The 27,801-nt window shown below is 45.9% G+C and overlaps 1 protein-coding gene across 1 annotated transcript in view; it reads left to right on the plus strand.

Moving 5' to 3' along the window:
- Nucleotides 1–2,964, plus strand: part of ZNF521 (zinc finger protein 521) — a 275,165-nt gene extending 272,201 nt beyond the window's left edge. The window contains exon 8 of the mRNA XM_080821879.1: nt 2,152–2,964. Within this exon, the coding sequence (XP_080678005.1) occupies nt 2,152–2,181 (30 nt within the window). The 3' untranslated portion in view covers nt 2,182–2,964. The remainder of the gene's footprint in view (nt 1–2,151) is intronic.
- The last annotated feature ends 24,837 nt before the right edge of the window (nt 2,965–27,801 follow it).

Here is a 27,801-nt window from a genome sequence, read left to right on the forward strand (position 1 = left end):
AAAAACTGATCAGACTTGACTCTTTGAGATAACAAGGGGCATAAGAAAGCTTAGATATGATATTTTGAACAAATGAGATTTGTATTGTTCATAAACTCTCCCATCACCATTGGGTTTATTTTTAAGGAAATAGTCTCATCAGTATTTTGATTACCCTTTCTGTCTACCTGTTGGTGAAAAATAATTTTCAGAAGTATTTAGAAATTGATACAAAGAAAAAGAGGATGGGCATAAAAACTGTCCATGTGCACTGTTAGGCTAGGGCTCCTAAGAAGGAAAAAAGATCCAGCTGAATCACTGAATTAATAAAAATAGGCTTGTTTTCAATAAGAGAGTGACATAATGTTCCTCGTCATTATTTGTTGTCAGGCTTCAAAAATGGGCTAAGTTTGAAATAAAGAATGAAAAGTCTGGGTCCTTGTCACAGATCTCCCATCTCCCTCACTGGCGCTCTCAGCCCTGACTGGGCAGGCATCTGGTCATTCGGCAGGTGCGCACAGACCAGGCAGTTTGCTAGTTGTAGGCGATGAAGAGATAACAAAGACCTTTAAGGCTTAAAAACGCTGCTTAAAAAACTTCCATGGCTGCCATTCAGCTCCATGACAAAGTCTGAACTCCTTAGCAAGGTACAAAAGGTTCTTCATAATCTGAGCCTGAACTACCCTCTGTCTTCTTTCTCATCCGTACTCTTGGTTCAGGACACCCTAGGAGACTCCATCCAACCTGAAGGAGTTGCAGGTCCAAGAACATACCTTGTGTATTCTTGTTTCATTCATTGCCTTGCTCGTGTGAACGTGTTGGTTTGGAGTGCCTGATTCGTTCTCATGTTTCCAGCCTCAACTCAGACGTCATGTATTACCTCCATTGCAACACCTTCTCCAAAGGCTGGGCAGGGTTAGGAGTAGTCATGGCATTTCTACATTCATTTGAGATCTGATCCTGCCATATTGCCTTGTCATTTTGTGGCCATGTGACTTTCTTCTTCAGACTGTGCACATTTGGGAGGCGTCAACCAGGGGCCATCCTGTGCCCTTCAATAGCCCTTGCCTAGCTAGTCAGTTACTCATTTGGCCGGGTCTTTACGATGAGGGCGTTGCTGAGGGCCATGCCAGGTGGCGATACACGTGTTCAGCAGATGTTTGTGAAGCAATGAATAAATGAATGGACACCAGAATTTCTGACATAAGGAAAGAGCCAGGCCTGCAAATAACCAGAAGACCTAAGATGTGTACTCTGAGCAGTATGAATCAGGAGGAAATCAGAGGAGGGAGAACTCGGTTTTCAATGGGATGAACATGGAAGTGGTTGTATCCTGAGCTAGACCTCCAGGTTCTGAGCAGAAGGGATGGGGCAGGGGACGGTGTATAAGCTGACAGGTGGGAGATCCTGGCTCAGGGGAAATGCAGAGGAGGGAAGGGGCAAATCAGCCCATCAGCAGAATGCCCTGGGTCTGGGGCCATCCCTCATTGTAGGCTGCAGGTCCGTGTATACAGTCATCCTCTCACCACGTTGAGAAGGGGGGTGTCCACTCAGAGAGGGAACGTGCTATGTGGATGGAAAGGAGACAACCCAAGTACCACAAAGGCGACTTCCGCTGGGCTTGGGGGTCATTGCAGCCATTCTGATGTGTTCTTGAGCCTTGGAGTACAGCCCCAAGCCCACCCCAGAAAAGGAGCGGGAGAAGCATCTTGCCCCCTCTGTGGGTTATTGGCCTGTAAAGGCCACGTTCAGCAACAGAGAGAGCCTCTGCAGTCAAGATGTTCCCATCTAAGAGTGGTGAGACCAAAAGCTTTTGTAAGGGAAATAACACAGAGATAAAGAAAACTGTTAAAATCGTGCTACTGTGGTCTTTGAAAAACAGGTCTTACTTTGATAACAAGAGATGGTGGAAGGTGGGAGGGGATTCAGGGAAGGCCGGCAGAGGCCGAGAAAAAAGGAAAGGCACAGGCCAGTCATCTCACCTCCCATAGGCCCCTGGCCCTACCTCTCCCCCCCCCCCGGTACTCACTGGGGGTCCCCACGAACACCCCCTTGGGGGTGGGGTGCAGAAACACAGTCACATTTTTATCAGTGAACCAGCATGTATAGATCCTCGGTCTGATGACAATAAGATCACTTAAGTTTTTTTTTTCCCCCTCTTTTTTATTACAGAACCATACGATGACCCAACACAGCAGTTAGTGCAAATACGGTCTCTCAAGGAGAATGACTTTTGTGGCACAAAAAGGGAACATGTTTTACTCTTTGCACGAAACGTTCATTGTTAATGTATAATATTCAGAAACATTGTATTGTACCATAAAACTTGTATTATCAAAACTGTTGGATGTTCATGTGTTTGAACTTTTGAGCACCAGATAGACTCCTTGTATATAAAGTGTTGCACATGTATTATGTCGTCTGATACTAAGATGGTCTTATAAAGACGAGTGGACTTGGGCCCTATTCAGGCAAGATTAAAAAAAAAAAAATGTGAGCAAAATGGCTTAAGAGAAAGTATTTTCGAGGAAGACAGATTAAAACAGCCGTTTCAAATAAGACTCTGTTTGGACTTCCTTTTATTTCCACTTAAGCCTAGAATTTCTCTTTTGGTATATCAACGGTTAAATCCAAGACTATTTTTTATTGCTGAAGATTCTCGCACACCACGAAGAGATGTTCTCGCCGAACAGAACCCCACAGCTGGATAAGGCCCATATATATATTTGTAAGCCTTGCAATGTGACAGGTAGCATCACTATATATGCAATAGTTGTTATGTAGACTGTCAAAGATTTTTTTTTTTCCTGGATACATTTGAAGCTTTGAGTGTTCAAGGTTTTCCTTAATGATTTCACACAGCCAAATTCTTGAATCAGTTGAACTAACCTGTATGTTACTGTTATTAATGTTTACTCTGCGGTCTGAACCTGGAGATTACTGGAATTGTTTTCCAAGAGGAAATAAATTCAGTTTACCATTAGGTATGAGTGTATTTGTGTGTTTTCTTTTTCTAGTTACTCTACCATTAAAACAAAAACAAAACCCTAATCGCCTGCACCCTTGGAAGTGAAATCTGTTCTTGCGCATATCACAGGCATAACCTCAATCATATTTAACCTTTTCACTCTGGGCCAAATGCAGCCGGGAGGATATTCATCATACTGCATAGGGAAAGAATCAGACCCAATATACTTCTCCTCTCCCAGATACTACCAGGTCACATTGTACTGGTGGATTCTGACATCACAGATGGATGTGATGGCTGTTTTCTGCATAATTTGCAGCCCAATTCATGTCATGCTGTGCAAATCTGAACTCCAAGTAGATGGCTGCAATTTGAAAGGCAGTTTGGCTTATGTGTACTTAAGAAGCAGCTTTGTTCATTGAGAAGACAAAGCACAGAGCAGGGAGCCGGGGGCGGCTGTTGGTGCTAGCTAACTCGGGCGCTGACTCCCTCTGTGGCCTTCTCCAAATCACTCTGCCTCCTGGTCTTGGCTCCCCGGGCCAGGCGAGGCAATGCAGCCTGGTCATCGGCCTTGACAAGGGCATGGGGTGTCCCTGGAAGACGGCTGGCACCACAGACTGCGACACAATGAGGCATGAGCCGGAGCTCTAAGGTCAGAGCCTTTTTGTTGCGGGAAAGGAGAGAATGGCAAAGCGTGAGCTGAGTCCTAGGATCCCTGTTTCGTCAAAATTGGTGAGTATGCACCTGATACCGATGGGCAACTTCCAGCCACGTTGAGCTTCAAATATTTCACTTGCGATGACTCTTTTTAAGCTCTTCGAAACTCGGAGGGCCTCAACCCTTTAAACCTTAAAGGAGCAAGAATCCTCAACGGGCACTTTTTGGATGGGGGGATGGGAGCAGGGGCCCCGGGTATGAAACCCAGACGGCCAGCACCACAAGGCAGAACGCTCCCCCGTGGTTCTCCAACCTTAGCCTGCATCGGGGTCACCTGGAGGGTTCGTGATAGCAGAGGGTATCCCCCCTGATGCCCAGAATCACTGATTCAGTGGGCCTGGGCTGGGGCTCCAAATTTTGCAATTCTAAGAAGTTCCCGGATGATGCCGCTGCTGCAGGTGTGGGGACCCCACTTTGAGAACCATCGCTCTACTCCATCTCCAAATTAATTGAGTGCATTAAACGTGAATAGCCATGCAGAGTGCTGGAAAATTACACTATTTATTTTGTTACCAATGAAGAAATTGGTCAAATGTTAAGATCCTTCAGAAACAAATACCTCATGGTGATTAAAGTATGCGTGCTGGCCCATGTTTCGTGTGTGTATTTAGTTCTTTAATGCAAGGAAAACCTACATCTATACATTTCACAACGGATTGCCAGCATGCTATTTAATTAAAAAGCTTTTTCACCAGCTACATAAATAATGAAGTATGCTGAGAATATGCAAGTACATTCATAATTAAAATACTCAGCTATATTTAAAAAAAATTAAGATCTCTGGTCTCTGCAAGGATATTGCATTTAAAATGGAATAGCCACGCTTAATAATGATTTTTTAAAAGGCTTTAAAACTGCTGGTATTAACGAGTGGGTTATATTTCGCTAAAAGTGAGGTGCTCTTCATTGACAGAAAGCAGGTGATGGTGTTATCCCAGGGATGGATGCCCCATTGCCTCTCACAGCCTCGACTCTTAGAGACTTGCCAGATTTCTAGTAAACGGCAGGACGTGGGTTCTCAGGAAGTCGCAGAAGCTGGTACTTATTCTCCTAGAGGCCGTCGCTCAGCTGGCCACTGGGCTCCTCTGACACCCCCCAGATCAGCCTCTTCCCAGGCCAAGCTGCAGGTGGAAGGAGCTGACCCTTAGGAGCTCCGCTAGCTGGATCCCGTGGGAATCACTGGGTCATTCAAATGCAGCGGCTCCTTCCTTAGCCACTGGTTTGTCAGCTCAAAGCGACTAAGCTGTGTGTGGAACTGCTAGTCCCTCCTTTGCTTGTTACCTTGCCTGTATTTATTTCCTACTTCATTCCCTAAGAATGCAACTTAAAGTAAAGTGTTATTAGGAAAGCCAGTGTGATGCAGAGAGGAGAAAATACACTCAGGACATACCTGGTTTTGTGCAGCAAACTAGAGTGTGTTTCAGCATTGACTTTGAGCTTCCTAGTAGCAAAGGGAGAAAGAAATGAACAGAAAGGAAGGAATATGCTAGTTTTTTAAGAGATTTTTTTTTCCTAGTACTTAATTCCAAAAGAAATTTCTGAAAGCTCTGATGTACGGGCGGGAGGCCAATACAACTGCCACTCTTCCTGACCATGATTTTGCGATCTAACGGAGTGTTTCTCATCGCTAGGAATGCTACTGCATCTGAGGGTAGGGGCCAGAGACACTCCTCAACATGCCACAGCCCACAGCACAGGTGCCCAGAACAGAGAGTTATCCGCTCCCAAATGTCAGTCCATGGTGCCGAGGTTGAAAAACTGCTCTAATGGGAAGTTCTTCTCTGATTTCCCAAGGACATTTTACATTGGAATCACCTAGAGGACTTTAAAAAGCTCTACTCCTGAATCCCACTCCCAGAGAGCCTGACCTCACTGGTCTAAAACACAAGCCGGGCATCCGAAGTGCCAGAGGTGATTCCAGCCGGGCCAGAGCTAAGGTTCTCCAGCCCATGGGCTGGACTCCAGATGGGAAGTTTGAAAATAACCTCCAAGGGGGAGAGGTGGGTCTCCGACTCCCTTCCCTCAACAGCACCTTTTACAACTGGGCATGGAATGATGACTTTAACTCGAAAGTAACGTGATAACCAATCGTGAGTTTAGGAAAAAGAGGGAAACGCCTCAGAACCTCACCACCCTTACACTGGGTCCGGGACGGCAAACTCACTGAGACCGAGATCCAGCCCAGCAGAGACCCTGGCAACCCGGGGAGCAAAAGCCCCACCACCTGCCCCAACGGTTGCCTGGAGGGAAAGCAGCCTGTAAGGCCGGATTGTCCGGTGTCTCAGGAGGAGCCAGCAATCCGGGTGGGGACATGCCAGGAGCCGGTTTCTAAATGTTGGCAACCTACTCCATGTTGTATTCAAACTCTGCTGCCCACACCCCGCCCCCGCCATGTGGGCCAAACGAGACCCACTTTTCAGGCCAGTTCCCACTCTTGCGTTGCTGCTTTTGACCTTTGGCACTGATTATTCCTTTTTTCCCCTCAATTATCCTCATTCCAGACTATTTAAAATATTTGTATCTAAAAGTTTGAGTTGTGCTTTATTCTCAGTTAATATCACACGGCACTTTCAAAGTTGCTCTGCGGCCCCCATGGTGATGCTGGTTCGGGTTGGGCAACAATGTACCAAACGGTTGTGCTCTCCTGTATGCCCACTCCTGTTCTTGGACTTCGAGGTGTCAAACAGATTTTTTTTTTTAATGATGAAGGATAACAAATGGTAGAGCGTCGATATTCTCTGTTGCAAGTCGGATAATGCTGTATTGTATGTTGCTAAATTATGCTTTTGGAATCATGCAAATGGGTTGACATTCTACATGGAAAGCTGATAAGCGTGCCCAAGTGGAAGGAAGTGGCATCAGAGACTGCTTTTCGGGATCCCCCACGGGCTTATTAGACTCGTTGGAGCCATGCTGGGTTTGTTCCAGAACCCGGACAAGGACTGCAGTGAACCCTCAAGTTCCCCCTCTGTAGCGCATGGCAGCTCTGCCTTTGGGGGTGCGGCGTTGCAGAACCCTTGAGGAAGGAAGTTTGGAAATCTGGATCCCACTAGAGAACACCTGCAAACGCTTCTGCACTTAGCTTCAGCAGGCCGGAGCCTCTCACCAGCTCCCTTGTGTGGAGGGAGCTTTAGCAGACGGACTGAAAACTTCTGCAGTGCAAGGAAGAGGGATGATTTAGGGCAAAAGGACCCAGCATGGGTTTCTGGCAGGACCCCAGTGCTCGGGTCTGGCTGGCACCGCATTCCTGGGTGAGCGCCTCCGGGGGCTGAGGAGTAGCCACGACCATCTCCGCCAGATTCCTCGGTAATGAAGTCAGCTGTCAACTCCTTGGGGGGAGAAGCACAGAGCCCCTTTATTTCCAAACAGGTGTTGCAGCATATTAAAGGTTGAATTCCATCTTATGCTCACATCCTGAATGAGCCAGTTTGCAGGCAAGCTCGGTTCTTTCCGCAAAGAGGGAAACTTGGCAATGCTGGAGGCTGAGTACTTAAATGGCAATCAACTTCTGGCTCATATCAATTAATTCCTTCATGGACTTCTGCCTGAGTATAGCATCTTGAATTCCCAGCTGCGGAGGCTAGGAAAGGCAGCCCAGACAGCGCACACCTCGATCTAGGGGTGAGCACACCGGTGTAGCGATCAAGGCTGTGTGGTCTCAGGGCAACGACGGATGCCGATTTGGGGTTCTCTCTTTGTTCACCTGCAGAATACAGGGCAGGATATACACCCCAATCTCTCGATTGGAAAGTCTTCCAGAAAACTTCTGCTAAGTCTGAGTGACATCGTTCTGAGGGGAACCCCCTCCTTCGGGCCTTAAAAGATCCAGATCCAAAGTGACCATGTGATGTGGAAGCAGAAAGGGCACTAGGGAATCAGAGATGGGCTTCATTGTCACTCAGACACCAGGAAAACCTATCAAAAAATGGCCCTCAGCCCAAGGAACCTACTAGAGTCTTCTCTGTCTCTGTCTCACATGAACAAGGAGCATCTTGATGAAGACATGCAGCCAGACTAAGGGTGAATATTGGTAGTTCCATAGGAGATCGACCCATTCTTCACCGGATCTGTGCAGACTACAGTTAAGACGGTGACATCGACGTGGGGATGTGAATTTCACCAGCCTCAAAACTCAGGCGGTCTCCCCTCATCTAATGAGCTGATAACAGGGCTTTCACCAAGGTATGACCAATGAAGGTCAAGCTCACCTGGCAGAAGCAAAGTCATTTTTTTTTTTTTTTAACTCCCCTGCCTATGAAACATCCCTGGTTTGTCTCCCTTCTTGCCCTCCTTTCCTGAGCCACAGGAAGATTTTAGTTCCCTTCCTCCAGAGACAAAATCTTTGGTTCTCGAATGGTCATGCACTGTCTGATACAGCAGCCACTAGCTATTTAAATAAATGGCTATCTGAATTTAAATTAATGTGAAAAATCTTGTTCCTCACCCTCTCTAGGAGCATTCCAAGTGTCCGTTGGCCACATGGGGCTGGTGGCTGCCTTGGAACAGGGCAGGTATGACACATCCTCCTCAAGGTGGAAGGCTCTGTCAGGCAGTCCCGTGATTCTAGCCCACGCCTCTCAGCTCCTTTGAACCCTCGCATGTGCAGAAGCCCCTCGTTCTCCAGTTCCGTTAGTATACTCCCTCCCATCTGCATACCTTCCTCCTGTCTTCAAATGTGCTCTTCAAATACAAACCAAACCAAAACACCAACTTTTTTTTCTTGACCCTGAAGGCTCCTCACAAGACTTTTATTTCCTTTATTTTCTTCCAAATTTCTCAGATCTGTGGTCTGCCCCACATCCTCCATTTCCTGACCGCTGACTCCCTCCTTCCTCACCTGCAGGCTGGCTCCCATCAATATCCTTTTACTGAAAATGTGTTCCCAAGGTCACCAGCGGCCTTCTTTCTGCCGCCCCCACCCAGGCCTCATTCTCCTCTGCCTTTCAGTAATTAAGACCATCGGTCACATGGCCCCATGTTCCTCCTGCTTGGCAAGATTCCTCATGTTTATCCTCTCCTTTCTATTTCCAATGACAAGACCCTTGGGAGAACCTTCTCGACAACTCACTTCTGACCTCACCCTTCTCTAGCTCTTCTTGTATATGGCCACCATGTTAATCTTTATAAAACACTGATTTCACATCATTTTCGCATTCAACAAATACCAAGGACTCCCAGAGTAATGGAGTGAAAAAGGGCACAGATTCAATGGAGTTTGAATCTTTCTCGGCCACTTGCTGTCTCTGTAGCCTAGACCAACTTACTTCGGTTTTCTGAAACTCTTATTTCCTTCTTTAACTTGGGGTAAATATACTGACACATCTTTGTAGGATTTTTGCCAATATTATCATCAACACCTACAAATGCCTGAAATATATTAAATGGCCTATATAAGACAGTTATTGCTTTGAACATTATCTTTATTTAATATAGGTTTTTTTTAAATGTTGATTCTAGAATCACTGTTTTTTTTTTCCATTGCACCTCTTACCCTCTGATTCCCTCACACTATTTCTTTACAGTCTTTCTAAAATGTACCACTTTTCCCATGTGTCCTGCTTATGAAGCCCTAGACTAACGGTCTACTGTCCTCCACAAAAGAAACGTAGTCCTTTGACTTTCAAGAGTATTTTCACTTTACCCAACGACCCACCAGACTCAGCCGTCCAGCTTTAACCGGGTTCATCAGTCCAGTCAGAGCGTTCTCCTGTGCACTTCAACTCCCCTTTCTTTTCTTGTTCGCTTCCACATATACCCTCCCCTCACACACTCTTCCTTCTCCCTCTCCACTCACCTCCACCCTGCACAGTCTTCTGGTCACAAACTAATAATCCCTTCTTCTTCCATGAATCCCACCCTAATCTATACCATTTCTTCCTTTCTAGAAATTCCTCTTGCATTTACAACCTAGCTTAGCAATTAATGACTTCCTCGAGAACTCACTTTGTCTTCCTAGCTGGGTTGTAGTCTTTCCAGGATGGGGAATCTGCTCCATTTTTTTTTTAACCCACCTGCAGTGACACCACCTCATTGAAGTTCACGTAAGCACGCGTGAATGAGTTCACGGCTTGACTGTAGTGCTCGGTCCATCTCAGCGTGACATAGCCAGCCATGCTGTTTGCCCACAGACAAGACCCCTGCTTTCCAGACAGCCACAGTCACAATCACCTGGACACTCCCCCTCAGCCTTGTTACTTAGCTCAGTAGTGGCCACCATCCTCATTAACCTGGGGACCTGGGCCAGCCTGGACTTGATTTGTAGCCACAAGACATTGGAGTCAAGCATCCAAAACACCTTCCTCTTTGATCTCTTCAGGGATGGTGATCCCGGTTGAGGTGTTTAGCTCCAAAATCTCGCCCTCAGCTGCTCCTGGACGATCGGCAGCACGCTGAAAGGCAGAAAAGCAACCAGATGGGGTCCACACCAGACTGACCAAAATCATTTCTTATTATTATTGGAGTCTTGCAGTAGACACAGCTAATCTATGCACATCCCGAATGAAGGTTAAAACAGCATTCAGAACGGAATCTGAAAAGTACCAGATCCATATGTAAATCCAAGGTACAGCCCATTCCTTCCTTAAAGCAACAAAGATGTTGGCTGTGATTACTAGATAATAAGAGCTTTCCTTCTGATGAAATGGGCATATACTGAACTGAGCATGCACTATATTCCCTTGACAAATATATTTACACTCAATTCAGAACATGGAGAGAAAAGAAAATGTCAATAGTTGACAGCTTCTTGGCCTATGGGGTATAATCCAAGAGCATAATAAATTCATTTAAGCTTGGTGTTGAATAAATGCATGTTAGTCCTGTGCATTTCTTTTTTTTTTTTTTTTTGGCCTTTCCTCCAACACATTGTTTGAATACAATGTCACTTTTCTGTGTGTTGCACGGTTTAGTGTTGTCAGCAGAGTCAGGAACCATGTTAATCCTTTGGGTCAAACCTGGGGTAATTTTCCCTAATGAGTAAAGATAAGAATCAGAAAAGGGCACCATGTAGGAAAATGTCTTGTTGCCAAATGTTGGTGGATCACTATTTCACACTGAAATATAGGCCTCAAGAATGTCAGACACTGGGAGGTTACAAAGTCTAAAAGAAGATGTATTTCCACGGAAGATCTTAATCATGCTGATAAAGGGATAAGCCTAGTTGAGAGGATATAAACCACATAAAAAGCCACCTCTGTTTAGAAGCTGGATACTGCTCCCTTCTCCTCATTAATACAGTGCTCATCTCAGCCAAATTGGATGCGAAGATGCGTTCCTTATCCCTGGCAGATCTTGCAAGATAGCGAACATTTCAGACTTCGCGTGTGAAAGCATGACATATTGGTTAAGACTGAAAATAGCATGTTTCTGGTAGAGTTCAAGTATATAAGAAATACTACACCCCACTGTTTCTGTAAATGCCAGAGTTCCATTGAGTCGAGACAGATGGTAGCAGGCAAAGATGCAATCTTATAATCAAAAGCTAAAATATGTCAAAAATATGTTAGCAAGCAAAATATAGCAGATTACTAGCTTCTCATGTCATGACAGCTTGCAAAACATGTTAGGATGTTGAATCTCTAGTTATGTAAATAAAGGCACAGTAAATAGAGCAGCAGCAAATGGTGTGAGAGCTCACGTATTGATCGGCCCCTCACTGGAGTTTGGTGAAAAACCAAGTCACGTGGCTACCAGGGGCCCCAGATGGACAGGAAGAGGTTCCACGGTATCAGATGTGGGGATCCATTTCCCTTCCACGAATAACAAGTTTCTCTGTGATACCTAAAAGCTGTTTAACTAAATTACAAGAGGCATTCAAATTTCCCAGAGACAATTGTAAGGAATCCATTGAGAATCATCATGTCATTTAGCTCAGAGAAACCAGAGGGTGAGTGTTATTTTGGGAAAACAAAATGTACCCCAGGATTTCTGTATATGTCAATCTCATTTCAAGGAGGTTTCCTTGACCTCAGGATAGCAAGGCGTGGATGCCCCCTGGAGAATGAGCTTGACCACAGGTGGGTCTGGGCTTCTCATTGTCTTGGCTAAGATTTGATCAGGGTTGTGGAGAGGGAAAGCATTGTCAGTCATGACTGGGGGGAAATGGAGATTTTTTTATTGAGCACCTACCGTGGTCCAGGGACTATACTGCTGTCATATCAAATTAGACCTCTTGAGATGGAGAGAAGATCACTTTGGTCAGTCCATGCCCATGGGAAGTTCAGCTCCAACCTCCCCCATTCTTCTCTCCCTGCTTCAGCAGCCGGGGAATCCAGGGGTAGGAAGAAGGTGGTAGAGATGGGCCTTGTGTTCTCATGCCAGTGTTGCCTCCTCTGGCTGTAGGGTCCTACTTGAACGCAGTCTGTCTCTCCAATGCATGCTGGAAACACAAAAGTCAAGTCAGCTTTCCAAGCTCCATAGGAAATCAGTTGGGGAAATTTTAATGTACCAGAGAACATTACATTTTAGGGCAAGAAATCTTTGAGAAATCTTTGAGTAGCTTCTCTACTTGGGTTGGAGAGGGACAGTCCAAAGATCTACACATATAGATGTCTGCACAGAAGATGATAATTCGATTTCTGGACCTAAGACAAGACAAGGAATCTGAGCTGTTGTTGAGGAGGAACGAGCGAGGCTGCCTGCGAGGTTCATGGCTGCTCCTCAGAAAACACTCCCCCTCACACCATCCCCCACCTCTTCTCTCCTCCACCTTTTGCCAACCTCCTTCTCTTCCCCTCATTTGAGCAAAAGCAAGTTCTCCCAATTTGCTCCCAAAGAGCATATTAACACCCATGTGCGTTGCTTTGCCTTTTATAAACGTGTTTGCCCTCCTCCGAGTCTCTCCCCCACGAGGCTGAAAGCCTTCTCAGACGAAGTCCCGCTCTGTGAGAAATTCTGGTGTTAAACTACCTCTGCATCTTCCTAAACCCATACAACCATGGAAAATGTAATATCCCCATCTTACAAGTGAGGAAAGAAGGCTCAGAAAGGTGAGGCAACTTACCCAGGGCCTCAGAGCCAAGGAGAGGCCTGATTCAAATTTGAGGAATGTATGTGAGAACAAAAGGAAAAGAAAGTACAGGTATGTACTTGTGTGATACGTATTTATGCATTAGCTGAAGACCAAACATAGTTCTGTCCTAAATACAGAATAACTACAAACATGTATCCATTAGCGCCCTATCTGGCATTCCGTTGAGAAAGATAATCATTTATAAGACCAAATAAGACCTCTTGACTGCCCTACAATATCATTCTCTGAGGGGGAAAAAAAAAAAAAAAGGACTCACAGTGGGCTCCTGCTAAGTCATATATGAAATATGCAATTCACACATTCCGGTAAAATTGAAGCAGGTGAACTCTAACTGACAGGAAGTAATGAGTGTAATAAGCCAAAGGGAATTCCTCCGTTTAAGCAGCCATATGCTTTCGTTATCAATAGGTGCCCACTTCGTAATTCACCGGGTTGCTCTTTTCCTAAGTATGCCTGAATGGATTTCCGCCCCACGGGTATGGTCAATGGAGGAGATCTTTGGAGGGACCCTTCCTCTGAGAAAGGCTGTTCAGGGCCTTGTGAGCTCTGAGGGAAGCTGAGTGGGGGTTTAGTGGGTGAGGGAATCATGCTTGGAGGGCAATGAGGTAGAGTCCTGGGCTCCAGCCCTGCTGCACGATTTCAGATGTGGAACAAGCTCTCTGGGCGTTAGTCAGTTTATTTCTCAAATGAGGGAAATGGTCCCTATCATGTAAGACTACTATGAAGATTAAATTGAACACAGAGGGACGCCTGCGTGGCTCAGTCGGTTAAGCATCTGTCTTCGACTCAGCCCGTGATCCTAGACTGCTGGGATCAAGTCCCACATGGGACTCTCTTCTCCCTCTGCCGGCTGCTCCCCATGCTTGTGTTTGCTCTCTCTCTCTCTCTCTGGCAAATACATAAATAAACCTTTAAAAAAATAAAAATCAAATAGATAAATTGAAGATTTAAAAAGACAGATATAAAACATCTATACAAGATAGATATAAAACATATAAAACACCCAACACAACGTCTGCCACCTGGGTGGTGCTAACTAAAACAGTTCCTACTCATTAGCAGCAGAGAATTCCTTGAGCCTAGAAACAACCAAGAGCTGGAGGAACAGTGGTTAATTACCATCCGATTTTCTTTTCAGGTGCCCTGCAAGATGCTAGCATTGCAGAAATGACTAAGATAGCGCCTTTCTTCCAATAAGCAAACGGAACATCCCGGAGACAGAGAGCCCCCACGGGACCCTTGGTGATCATTCCTACAGTGCTCCCTAAGTAGATTCCATCCGCCATTATTTTAAGCCGTCCCAAGGTCACCCGATACTAGTGAAATTGAGAGACAGTGACTTTTCAATAAACTGATAGCCACGGTGTAGTAAGCCACCACCTAAGTGGGTCACTGAAAATAAATCCTCTAAAGGAGGAGCCAGGAAAGGATAAAGGATGTCAACCTTTCTCCTTGGCGATGCTGGCTTGCCTCCAGCCAGGCCCAAGTGACCTCAATTACTTACCACAAGTCATCAGAGTTCAATCAAATCCATCTGCAGTTTGGGTGGCTGGGGCTCTATCCAGGAAAGCTGCCCGCGCTAGGAGGCGATGGACAAAGCCTGCTGACATCTATCCAGATAATATCTGAGCTCCCGGCAAGAAGGAAATGCCACCACCATCTGCCTCTGTTTGTGATGACCCGGGAGTAAATAAAAATTAACCTTGGTCCTTGAATGAATCACTGTGCTTATCAACACTTCCTTTGTGTCTCTAATGACTATTGCGAAATAGGCTAACAATGAATTTTGGAGGGACAGGGCAGGAGGGTCATTGTTCTAAAGGCTCTCTATCAGCTGAGCTCCGTGCTTCCCCACCTACTTTGCTCACAAGACGCGCCACCACCCTTTGTATCCAGCGCTGGAAAGAGTGAAAAATAAAGAGACAAAGGGTTTTGAACCCAGCAGGGGCTCACCACATCACTGGGGAAGAAAGGAGAAAATGGAGGAGGGAAAGAAGGGAAGGAGGACTGGAGACAGGTTAGGAAATGAAGATCACGGCGCCCGGATAATTAGTGGGGAGGGATCGTTAGTGGGGAGCTCCAGGGGGCTCCCCCCGGTTGTCAGTCAATAGGCCAGTTTCTGTACTCACTGCAGAATGTCCGTCCCCTTCCTCGGTCCTCCCAGCAACCTCATGATGGATGAATCTCTCTTTTACAGGTGAGGCTATAATCTCAGAAAACATAAACACAACTTGCCCAGGACACTCAGCAAGTGCGCGGAACGACCAGGACTTGAACCCAAAAGTGGCTTATTCCAAAAACTCCAGCTCTTTTCACTCTTCCGCATGGAATCTCTGTGGCAAAGCCACGGGGCACTGAGGTCGAGCCATTATTAGCCATCAACTGTATTTCGAACTAACAAGCTAGTTAACCGAGCAAGGCCCTGAAGAAACAGAACACGGTAGCGGCGCATTTTGATTGGCTTAGGAGATGGTGGGGGAGGGGTGGGGAGGGCTCGGGAAGAGCAGAGGGGAAATGGCTCCGGATTATGGGATGCTAATTTCAGTTTTATTGGTTCTGGCGTTTGCTGGACCTCTGAGCACACGCAGGCTTTCCTCAGAAAACACACTGCCGCAGGTGTCTCGGCACCACATTTAGGACGCGCTATCAAGGGTAGCGTGGGCCAGAGCCCTCACTGCGGAGACAGTGCACGTGTAGGAAAAGATTCAGGGTGTATTTTTCATGAACTAGTTTGAGCTGGAGCTAGGCCAATTTGGCCATATTTTTTTTTTTTTAAATCTGCATGCCATGTAGAAAATGCAAAGAAGAAGGAAAAAGATGTTTTGATCAAATGGTTCCTACGATGTGCCTCTCGAAGACCCAGGCAGAGTTGTGAGGTGAGCTCCGCGGTCAAAATCGGGAGGAAGGGGTACACCTGGGGTGCCAGTGTCCGCACTTGACACGCATTTTCTCTTTCAAGTGATAATCCTAAATAAATATGTGTGAATACTAGTCCCAGAAATCTGGTTCAGCTGCAGAGAATTGTTGGCTATAAAGATAATTGGAAGCTTGGTGAGCTGAACCAGCTCTTTCGGAAACTTCTTTTGTTTTGTTTCACTAACATTGTTTTCAACAAAGAGGGAGACATCCCTTACATACTGACATATGGTACCTTCTATTTTTAACAAGATTAACAATTCATTCACACCTTGATTGAATCCCGCTTTATTGAGATGTCACAACAGATTCTCGCAGTCTGCAAAGGGAAAGACTTACAAATGATAATATTATGACAGGCAAGACACCTAAAAGTAAATGAATCATAATTGATGACAATTAGAAGGAGTTCAGCACAAACACAGAATCATAGCCGTGATGGCAATGCAGGATTTGTCTCTTGCAAGGGGAAGGATTGCAGTGGAGAAATTCTGCTGGGTTTTTATTGAGAACTTCAAATCCATTCAGACCTGTTCATTCATAGCTTGCTTTCTTATTAACGTACGAAGGGCCTTCTTGGTTTTAGGGCTTTGGCATATGTTTATTTTCTGGCCCACATCTCCACATGAGCTCCTTATTTGAGAAGGAAAGACCCGATGGGTCCTTCTAGATGCTCTGGCCAGAAGCGCGGTCATCATCTTTGACACCTGCCTCTCTCGTTCACACCACATCAACCAGCAGGACTTCTCAATGTTACTTCCACAAGATTTACTGACTCTCTTCATTTCTCACCACCCGTACCGTTTTCATTCCACACTGAGCCGATATCGTCTCGCCTCAGAGCTATTGCTCCCTCCCTGGCCCTGTGCCCCAATCGATTACCCAGAGTAATTTTTCTAAAGTGCTTAAGATTCCTCTATGGCTCCCAATTGCTCTTAGCAAAAGGGTTCGATATCAAGGTCCTACAGTCCTGCCTAAGAGGCAGCGTTGTGTAGTGATGAGAGCAGACTCCCGTGCAGGTCCTCATTCTACCAGATGGATAACCTTGGGGAAGTCGTCTAGCTTCTCTGGCCTTCAGTTTCATCATCTACAAAAGGAAGATCATAATGGAACCTACCATATGAACATGAGTTGCTCATCGGTTACTTACTATTTACTAGTTATTTTCTTGTCCCTTGGTAAGCCGGGAGTGCTCTTCTCATCGCCTCTCTTAGCACCCAGCAAACCCTCTCCTTGCAGACCCTGGGCTCTTAGCCCTAAGGGCTGCTTCTCAGTCCCCTGCATCCCACAACCCACATCCTACACATGGGCACTGGCTCTTCTCTCTGACTGGAAATCTGCATCAGTCTGTACACCAGTTCTGCCCTCCTACACACACCGCTGGGTAACTCTCAGTCCTTTGTTTGGTCTCTGCTTTACTGTCACCTCCTCAGGGAAGCCAACTTTGACTACTCCACCACCTTCCCTATATCCAGGGCAACTTCGCTTTATAGAACAGTCTCCTTACACTCTATACTTCCTTTGTTAGGCCCTTAACACAGCTGAAAAATGGTGTTCTATTTTTCTGGTGAATGCTTATCTTTCTGATAAAGGCTTATCTTTCCCTCAATACTGAAAGCTCTTAGAAGATAATGAAGAGGGGCGCATGGGTGGCTCAGTGGATTAAGGCCTCTGCCTTCGGCTCGGGTCATGGTCGGTCCCAGGGTCCTGGGATGGAGCCGTGCATTGGGCTCTCTACTCAGCGGGGAGCCTGCTTCCTCCTCTCTCTCTGCCTGCCTCTCTGCCTACTTGTCATCTCTGTCTGTCAAATAAATAAAATCTTAAAAAAAAAAAAAGAAGATGATAAAGAGTGAGTCTAAGATGGTGAAGATTGAGTCTAAGGTGCATATTATGCCATCCGGACCTTAATTTGTTGGATGAACGAATCTAGTTCACATTGGCTCTCTCATTAACAGATAATATTAGTTGACTTTCTGTGGTAGGCAGAGCTGTAAGTCTGTCCTCCCAATGCTCAGCAAAGCCGATCACTGAGACATCAGGTTCGCAGCAAGGGAAGAGTATATTCTAGAAGCAGCCAAACAAGGAGACGGGAGGGCAAGCCTCAAATCTGTCTCCCCAAAGGGGGAAAAAGAAGTTTTTTTATAATCATAAGGGCTGAGATTACATACATATTGATGAAGAAGGCAGGAGAATTTATGATTATTCACAGGAAAGGCAGAGTACTCACACTGAGTGAATGTACATGTGACATACAGCCCATGTTCATTTTGGGGTGGAGACTTAACATCAGAATGAGGCAAAATTTAGTCCCCGATATCAGGAGGTTATCTTAGGAGAAAAAGAAGAGGCTATGGGCATGCTCTGAGAGCCAATATAAATTGAACAGAGTCTTGGGCTCGTTATCTCGGGTAAGGAATACAAGACCTGCTTGTTCGTGGGCTGGAATCATATCAGTTGACCTTGAGTCCAGGCTTCTGCAGAGACCGCTAGTAGATTTGTTAGTGGGGTCAGAAAAGACATAATAGCTGATAAGGGAGAAACAGTTCACTGAAAAACAAGCTTTAAACTTTCTGCTAGTTTTAACCTCATTAACCCTATGGGGCACGGTTTCAGATTAATGGCTCCCAAAGATGTCGACATCCAAATCCTTGGAACCTGTGAATATGTTCAGTTACAAGACAATGTGATGTGATGAAGTTAAGAGTCTGGAGATGAAGGGGCACCTGGGTGGCTCAGTTGGTTAAGCATTGGACTTTAGCTCAGGTTATGATCTCAGGGTCCTGGGATTGAGCCCTGAATAGGGCTTCCTGTTCAGCAGGGAGTTTGCTTCTCCCTCTGTCCTCTGACCAACCCCCCCAACTTGTGTGCTTTCACTCTCTCTCAAATAAATAAATAAAATCTAAAAAAAAAAAAAAAAAAAAAGAATCTGGAGACAGGGAGATTAGCCTGGACTATCTGCACGGGTCCAATATAATCACAGGTCCTCATAAAAGGAAGTCAGGAGGATGCAGCACAAAAAAGACTCCACTGGCCATCGCTGGCTTTGCAGGTGTAGGGGTGGCCACCAGAAGCTGGAAAGAGAGAGGAAGCAGAGTCTCCGCTAGCACCCCAGAAGGAATCAGCCCTGCCAACACCTTGATTTTTAGTCTTGTGGAGACCCACTTGGTCCTTCTGAGTCCTGACCTCCAGAACCCTGAGATAAGAAGTCTGTGATGTCTTAAGTCATCAACTCTATAATTTGTTACAGCAGCAGTAAGAAACTAATACATTTACCCAGGGTCTGAATAACAATGGCAGAGCCAAAGCCAGAATCTGAGCATCCAGACCTCCCAGCAATGCCTCCACCTCGCCATTCTTGCCACGACACTGCCCTGCCTCTGCCTCCCAAGACTTAGTTGGTTTTCCAATTTGCTTTCGTCTTGTTTTCCAGAGGAAGAAATCATTAGAGACGCAGCTGCTTGCATATGAGAGCATGGTTACGAGGCCAGCTCCACAGATGTGAGTGTGCAAGGGAAGGTGTGCGGAACCAGAGCGCTCTGAGCAGCCTCCTAATAGAATCCCGGGGGAGGGCCGGAGGTCCCAGGCCAGCCCTGCTCAGCCGCCCCCTCCTCCTGTCTGAGGTGCACAAAGCCTGACAAGGTCTTGCTCGTGTTTGAGAGCACTCCCTCTTTTCAGAACGCTTTGTTATTGTCTCTGCCATCACAAGTTTAAAAAAGGAAAGTTAATTAAATATGGAACAAGACTGAGCAACATCTTTTAAACCATCATGTCATTAGAACTGGAATCCTTGGAGAGCTGCCTAAAAGGGGTTTGAGAACAATGACTGTTCAATCAGATATTTATGGGCACAGTTATGTAAACACACTCTTTATTGTCTATGTATATTTAATATAATTATCAGTTTTGTAGTTGGACTCTCCAGAGACCCAACAAATCACAGTGTTGCTTTGAAAATGTCAGCAGAAAAGACAATTATGTTGCTAGCAAATATTCATAAATTATATTAAAAAGTCCTGTGGAAATGTCCCCTATGTTGCAGAATCTTTCACAGTAACTGAACAATCCGTTTATTTCTTTGATTTAAGGGTGGTTTTGAAGCAAGAAGTTTCTTTGGGAAACTTAAAGGCATGAGCCTAACACAGGAGCAGGCTGGCCTCAGGATAGGAGTGTGCCTGGTCCAGAAAATGAAGACAGTCCACCCATCATCTTCCCTTAGCCGGCTCTCCGTGCCCCGTGCGTATTTTCACGCGGCCATGCAGGTACATCTGGACACCCGCTCGTCTCACCGACATGCAAACTCTCCCTCTTAAAATACCTCATTCAAGAGAGAAAATGCATTCAGTCTGTTCGCTCTTTTAACACCTACTTAGAGCCATAACTCTTTCCTATGGCATTTTTCTTTAGGAACTATTTATAGTATTCCCCATTTTTTCCCCCTCTTACCATTTTTTTCTCATTATGCACACACGCAGAAATAAGTGGAGAATTGGGGAACTGCTCAGTAAATTAAAATGCGCCAGGCTCTTGCTAAACCAATATGAGTGGTACAGGTTGATAAACATCTAGTAAGCAGCCACAAATCACTTCTATTGCAAGATATACAATCTGCAAATCAACATCTTAATTAGCAGCTAATGACATTTGGAAGGAAAGGTTAATGTTAAGCGCACAAAAGCAGTGTGGTTTGAAAAAAATGAGGTTTTCCTGCCTTCTTATAAAAAATAAAAAAGGAAAGAAAAGCTATATCCCGTGATTATAGTGGGTGTTATAAATATACATGTATTGGCAATTTGAAGCATCTTAATTATATGGGGCCTGTATTGATATGCTACCTTTCACGGATGGAGTTCAAAGCGCTCTGCCTGTGTCTCATTTATCCTCAAAATACCCCTCTGAGGGTGAGTATCTACAGGCAAAATGAAGAGTTAAGGCAATTATCTACATAATTCAAACCCAAACCCCTGTTAAGGAAGAATAAGTGGGGTTCCTGAAGAGATTGAATTTTCTTGATTGGATTTCTTTGTGGATCAAACTTCCTGGAAACTGAGTCCTTCATGCACTGCCCTGTCTCTAAGCAGACAGCCTAAGGGAGCTAGAGCACCCGGACAGTCCCCACAGTTTAAAAGGCTGACCCGTGTTGCCTGTCCAGGGAGCCATCGCCTCCCTCTCTGCGGCCCAAGGACCAGCTTCCAGACTGGATCCAGATTCCCAATGGCAATGGTCTGCTTTTCCCGTCCCCAGTCTTTCCTGCTCCTGCCCTTAGTGCCTGTCCACCTCTCCCCTTCCCTCACAGCTTCTCCTTAGGTCCAGATACTCCTGGGAACTCCCTTCCATGAGGAGCGAAAGAACACCGTCTTTGTTTTGTTTGTGTGTGTGTGTGTGTGTATACATTATGTTGGTTTGCTATTCATTTTTACCCTAACTTGTTAGATATTATCTGTGTAATTTCAATTCCGATGGCGAAGGCCTCTGCTTGCCTTCCCCTGGTTAGAGCGTCCCATCTGTTTCAGGGTGCGGCTGGGGCGGGGTGCAGGGGTGCATCAGGCCTCAGGTCACCATCAGCGCTTGAGGAGCCGACCCTCAGCAGGGCACCGACATTCCCCGTGGGTGACCCCTGCCCTCCTCTTGGCCAGTCGATCTCCAGGGACGGACACACCCTTTCCCTTAGTGTCCCGTACCAGCTCTCGCCCAGCATTCCCCGCGGGCGACACGCAGAGAATGAGATTTTCCCGTGGCTTTGGGGGCAGGAGGGCACCGGGGCCAGCGGGTAGGCAGTGACCTATCTTCTGGGACCGTCATCCGCTTTCCCTGTGTTCAACCTTGGGCCCTGCTGCCAGGGGGCCTTGCAGTCCCCAGGCCTGTCCCCCAGACAAGGTGGATATTTTTCTCCGTATCCCTCTCTGGGCCGCATCTCCCCAGCCTTCACTTCCTGTGCCGGGATGCGTCTCCTCCGGGAGTGGTTCCCAGGGGACTGGCCATTTCTTTTAGGGGACATCCACCCGCCGCTCGAGATAAGACCCCATTCTCCCTCATGTTTGGCTCAGCTCAGGTCGCTTTCAGTCTCTGCCCCAGAGGAGGGCGAGTCCCAAGCTGACCAGCCCCGGGGCTTTCCTCTCCTTCTGTCCTGCAGCCCCAAACAGGCTTTTTCACAGAACAACACAAGACCCGAAAGAAAACACAACAGATGCACACAGGGTGGTCTACAGTTCGACGCTGAGGGAGAGAGAGTTATTTTACAAAAATGGCATATCTCATTCCTTACTCGGTTCCCAGGGCCTAACAGAAAGTGGGGTACACCGACACCCTCACTTCCCATCCCTTGATGGGAGCGTTCGCTTAGCTGACCCAAAGGCAGCAGATGGAAAAGAGAAGCTACCTGTCTGCTGAGAGAGCTGACGTGCGCACCTGAACCTTAGAAATACATTAGTTTGGACTGGATTAGATTTATATGGCATTTTCCTCCTGATAATCCAGTGTCATATTATTATGGTGGTGACTCCCATAACCTAGCTACGACTAGTTATTATTGCCCACATCTCATAGGAGCACAATTTTAAGTGGATTTTCCAGGGCCACCTAAGAAAACAGGGCAAGTGACTTTGAAGAAATGATTCCAGAATACCACTTGATCTACTCCCCTGTTTCCTGCCAGGATTCAGTCAGATTGGGTTTAGTTATCAATATATCGCATTTTAGTTATTTATTTTTATGTCTTTCTACCCACCAGACTAGGGGCTATGCTTAATTTATCTACATCCCAAGGGCCTGGAAAGGACTGGGCAAACAAATGTTCAACGAGATGTTTGTTGAATGAATGGGGAATGTTAATGTGCTTGCTCTTAAGTTCAGTGGGACCCGCTCTCAGGCCACGTGCATTTTCTTTTCATTAAAGGAATACTCCTGGGTTTGCACTGTGCTCACTGTTCTGTTCGCTGGCATGCCACCTACAGTTCCTCCGTGTCATCTTTATGGAGAAAGGCTGTGAGGCTGTCTTAAGACAGAAGTCAACAAGCTACTTGGATGTGAGCGCTAACAGAACGATTCGTACCGCTTGGAACCATTCGCAGGCTCCAGGCGTAGATGAGGGAGAGAGGAAGAGCAGGGGAGAAGGAGAAAGTCAAGGGACCAGACAGAGAAATCAAGAGGCTGGAGCAGCCACATCGTAATTACATCACAAGCTGCTTTAATCGTGTGGGTGCCAACCCTGCTCTTAAAAGGTGAATGTCTCCCAGCTGGCCTATCCGAAGTTAGGGGCGCTCACAGGTGAATAATGGCTGGGTGGGATCTTTCTAGAACTTCTTGGGAGGCTCACCAGGGTCAGTGTATGGTGGGAGGATGGAATGGCTCCTGGCATTGGCCATTTGGTTATTTTTTATGCAAGCCATTTTTATTTTAGCGAAAGTCCAAACTACTGCTATGCTCTTTTAGACCCTCTACCTTTTATAAATAATAAATTTTAAAACCTGGAGATGTGAAAAAACTGCCTTGGGTTCAGATTTAAGGGTGAAAGGAGAATGAAGGCAAAGCTAGACCCCCTTCTCCCAAACACCCAGGAGGGAGCTAGGTATCCCCTCCGTATGTGCCATAGTACCCAGTGCTTTCTTGGGTTAAGGACCCGAATGAACTGTTTGCTGCTCGCTACCGCCCCAGCCTGCAGCTCCCGGGTCAGGAGGTGCTGTCCCATTAGGGGCTTTTTGGAGCCTAGCACAATGCTTGGCTCTAGAGAGCAGATAACGGGGAGGGATGGGGGGTAGAGCCGGTGAATCAAAGGAGAATTAAACGCAATAGCCCAAGTTCAGGAGCAAGTTTCAAGTATCTCAGAGACAGTCAGTGCAGAGTGTCTACCATCCATCCCATAGCTTCTCCACTAGCACAGAGCATCTCGGTTTTCAGAATTTGCAGGAAATAAGAGTACCTACTCCATGCCAGACATTTCTTGGTTACTATTTTATCCTCACAATAACTGTGTGATGTAAGAATTCTTACCATCGTGTACTAACGAGGAAACCGAAACACAATCTGATCAAAGTTTCATAATGGTAAGACTTGAAATCAGGTCTGCTCCCAGGTTTGCTTTCCCCCCTCCAAGGGCTGTTTTCTTGAGAAAACTAGCTGCCTCTTCCTCCTCTTCTTCCTCTTTCCTTTTTTCTCCTTCTCCTCCCTCTTTTTTAGTTTTTGGATTATTGGACATGCTGCCTTTTATGGAGGAAGCATATGTCTCTTAGGGATATCTTTACATCACGGACAAACAAATATAGAATAGTCACACTCATCATGTGAAAGGCTGATGGCCCAGCCATATAGATATTTTTATCTTATGCTCTAAATAAATACAGGACTGATGGAAATAAGACAAGGAAAGAAGAAAATTCACTGCTCCAGGAAATATGTAATCCCCAGGCAAAAAGCAACAATTCAGGGGGACTGTCTGGGGGTCGATCATTCTGAGAATCAGTACATTTCTCAGAGTTTCTGGAGAAGAGAAAGAAAAGTGTTATATTACCTAATTCCTTTCTGCCGTTTTGACTGGACAGATTTCCTTACTTCCTGCCTGAAATGGTTATGAGGTGTTGCCATGAGGAATGAGAGATCCATGATATCTCCCTTGTAAGGACAGGGTCACAGGAGGGAGAGGTGAGGGGCTTTGCTTTTCGGGCTCGGAGCATATGTCCCTGTTAAAGTGCTCAAGGAAGAAAGGCTACTGTGTGTATAAAGTCTTATCATTATTTCAGTAACAAAGTGCATATCATTACACTCACAGGATGCCTGAAAGCCCTGAGTAACTGGAATTTGTGATGAAAGGGGGCTTGCCAGAGCTTTGAAAGCCAGTGAGCAGCTTGGGGATAGTCTAAGGGAGATCCTGGAAGACCTTGAAGGTGGTGGCAGGTGCAGAAGAGTGCGTGTATGTGTGCATGTAAACATTGTGGGGATGCATGCATGTGCATATGTGTGTCTGTATGTGTGCATGTGCGTATGTGTGCCTGTGCATGTGTGCGCATGCGTATGTGCATCTGCATGTGTGCGTGTGTGTACATCCATATGTACATCTGCATATGTGTATGTGTGCCCATGCATGTGTATGTCTACATTTGTGTATGTGTGCACATGCATTTGTGTGTCTCTATGTGTGCATGTGTGCTCATCCATATGTGCATCTGTATGTGTGCATTTGTGCTCATGCCTATGTGCATATGTGTGCATATGTCTCTGTGTGCATGTGTGTACATAGGTGTATGCGTGCATGTGTGTGTGTGTGTGTGTTCCTAAGACTAAATGCCGTAGGGCACAAGCCAGAATTGTAGAGGAAAGTTAAAGTGGAGGGCAGCATAACTACCTCTGGAAATGCTGGTACCCCAGGGCATTTCGGAAGAATGTAGTGATCAGGGAAGGGGTTATGAGATGGGCTTTTGGAACTTAAATCTTCATTAGAAAAGTCAATAAATTGTCTAGCTCTTTCAAGGGGAACAAAATAAATGCTTCTCCATGAATCCCCCATATAAAGCTAAAGATAGGGCTACTTTGAACTGAATTATTCAGGTAATGTTTTTCAAGATCTTTCTTCTATCCCAGGAAGGGAAGAAACATTTGTGTTTGTCTTGTGGTTTCAACCAAGAAATGAGATCACAGGTGAGAGGAAGTCTTCTTTAAATATGAGCAATGTTGATAAGCTTTGGTTATAGAGTAGCCACGTGTCCCACTGTAATTGTATCCCCAAAGGAACCAAGTACGTAGAAAGCTCCTTTGAAGCAGATGAAGAAAGAGAAGTAGGATTGGCTTGGGATTCCTGTATTGTCCTCTGCTTGTGCCTTCCCTGATGGGATGACCAGTCTTTCCTCAAGGGGTCCAAGTGTGAGTGAAGGAAGTCCAGTCTCTTGGTCTCATGTTCTGTTAACAGCTATGGCGCCAGTTGAGTGGTCTTCATGCATTTAATCATTCTTGTATCCTATTTTCATGGAGCTTATGAAAGCTATCTTCTTTGATCTGAAAAGGCTACCTTCTGGAGTTTTATTCCCTTTCCATCCAAGGAAAACAAACTCCATCTCACGTGATGTTTCAATTAATCATTTTCAGGGCCATTCATCATCAAAAATGTGCAATGGATGGTGGTTTTCTTTGTCACCACAGATCGTCCCCCCCACAAGTGTGCCCCTTCTTGAAAAATGTCTGACACCAGAAGGCAAGAGAGGAATGTAAGATGTGGGCCTTTCGGAAGAAGACAGGTGAGCTCAGTGGGATGCCCCTGACCACACGTTCGTGTTACCTTTGCTTAGACCATGCTCTGCTACCACTGAGTTTTAGAAATCTACAACTGGTCACTTACTTGTCTGAGCTTCAGGCTCTTCCAAGGTTGGACTCAATAACCTCTAAGGCTCTTTCTCACTCCATAATTCTTGAAATCACATAATTTTGTAGGCACAGCTGTGAAGTACAAAGCTGGGCTTATCTTGCCCTAGTACGACTGGCTGAAACATTTCAGGTAGATAATTAAAAAAAAAAAAAAAAAGTAGGGGAGGGCAGGCAAAATAAATTTGCACAAACTTTTCAGGTGTTTCTGGCTTTTTAGCAATGTGTCTTCCTAAGGAAAGGCTTTGGTAATCACTCAAACTTCCCTCTCCCCCAACAGGCCCAGCCTTAAACATTTTAGATGGAGAGTTCCTTGCTGGTGATTCATGAACTCACATTATTATTCTCTAAATTCTCTTTGAGTTTCTCTTATGAAGAGCCAAAGAGATCAGAAAGCTTCTTTGCTCAAGGGTTGTGCCCTATGCTGGTAACCCATCTTAGGACCACTGAGCTATGGAGCCCTTATGCAAGGAACAGCAAAGCAGTTCCATGTGGTGTGATTTCTGCCTGGGAGGAGTGGGCTGGCTGATGGGGAGGGAAGATGCATTCAGACCACGACTGATTGAATAGCAATGCTTGCTGTGGCCAGAGGAGGGAGAAGCAGGGGTATACGCCAGCTCCGTGCATCAATTCCCCAGGGACAGACAAGGAAGAAGAATTTAGTTCTGACTAATTATTAGTATCAGGTTTTTCAGATTAAGCAAGGGGGACAAAATGTGAAAGGGAAAAGAAATTGCTGCAGAAAGGAGCACCCTAAAGTAGAGGGAAATCAAGGACGTATATGAGAAGTGGTAACGGAGGGCAGAGGTCTGGGAAGCAGGCAGATAACATGACTTGGACCAAGATTACCAATCAGGCCCTGGCCGGATATGTGAAATAAGTTCCTCAACAAAGGACACTGGAGAGCTGAAGATAAGGACTGGATATAGGAAGATTAACAAGCCTTGTTCACCTCAGACCAGAGAACTTAAGGTCTGTTGAATGGAGTGTGAATCTAGAGGAAAATGTCCTTCCACCAGAGGCACCAAAAATGGGGGTTCCAAAGGAATTATAGGAGTTCAACAGATGTGGGGCCATTTTGGCAGTGGCACTGCCATTGACGCGGGTGGAGCTCATGGTGGTGGTAGCGGTTGAAGCCAGGTGCCAGGTAATGATTCTTAGGGTTCCCAGTCAAATGGATGCATCTCTCCCCCTCAGGAAAGAGTTGAACAAGCCATCAGAAGAGGTCTGGTGAAGCTAGGAGGTGAAATGGAGGTGAGATCTGGAGCTGTTACCATTGGGTGTTCCCCAGGTCTTTGAGTGACCCCAAAGCCACCATGGAGGCTGGAGAAACCAGCACCTCAGAACCAGCCAAGTCTGTTACATTGACAATTCCACTCTTCTCCATTTGTTTGAGCTTCTGTGTTCGTGCAGCCTCATTTTCTCCTGGGAACGCCCTTCAGCACCTTGTATTCTTCTCTTACCAATATTTCCATGGGGCAGATCACCTACTTTCTTGTTCTGAAAATATGGCATTAGCTTTTCTTTCCTGTTTTTCAAACAGGTCTCTCTCCTGTGGAGTTAGCTCTAGTGAGAAACCTTAATTTTCCTTTTTTTTTGGTTGGAGACAATGTGAAATCAAGGGCAGTTTCTACAGTCAGGACATGTGGCCACCTTACCCTTCCTTGAAGTCTGCCGCTAGTGGTGGCTACTTCCAGACTGACTTGAGAGATGTCTGGTGTGTATCTAACAGGGAGAGTGTCGGGTCACAAGCAGGTCCTTCGGACCTTGCTGCAGACAATGGGGACACTGAATCCGAAGGAGTACCACCAAGACTGAATCCAGCTGCCTTCATTCTGAAAAGACA

Source organism: Martes martes (assembly GCF_963455335.1).
Source record: "Martes martes genome assembly, chromosome: 13".
NCBI lineage: Eukaryota > Metazoa > Chordata > Mammalia > Carnivora > Mustelidae > Martes > Martes martes.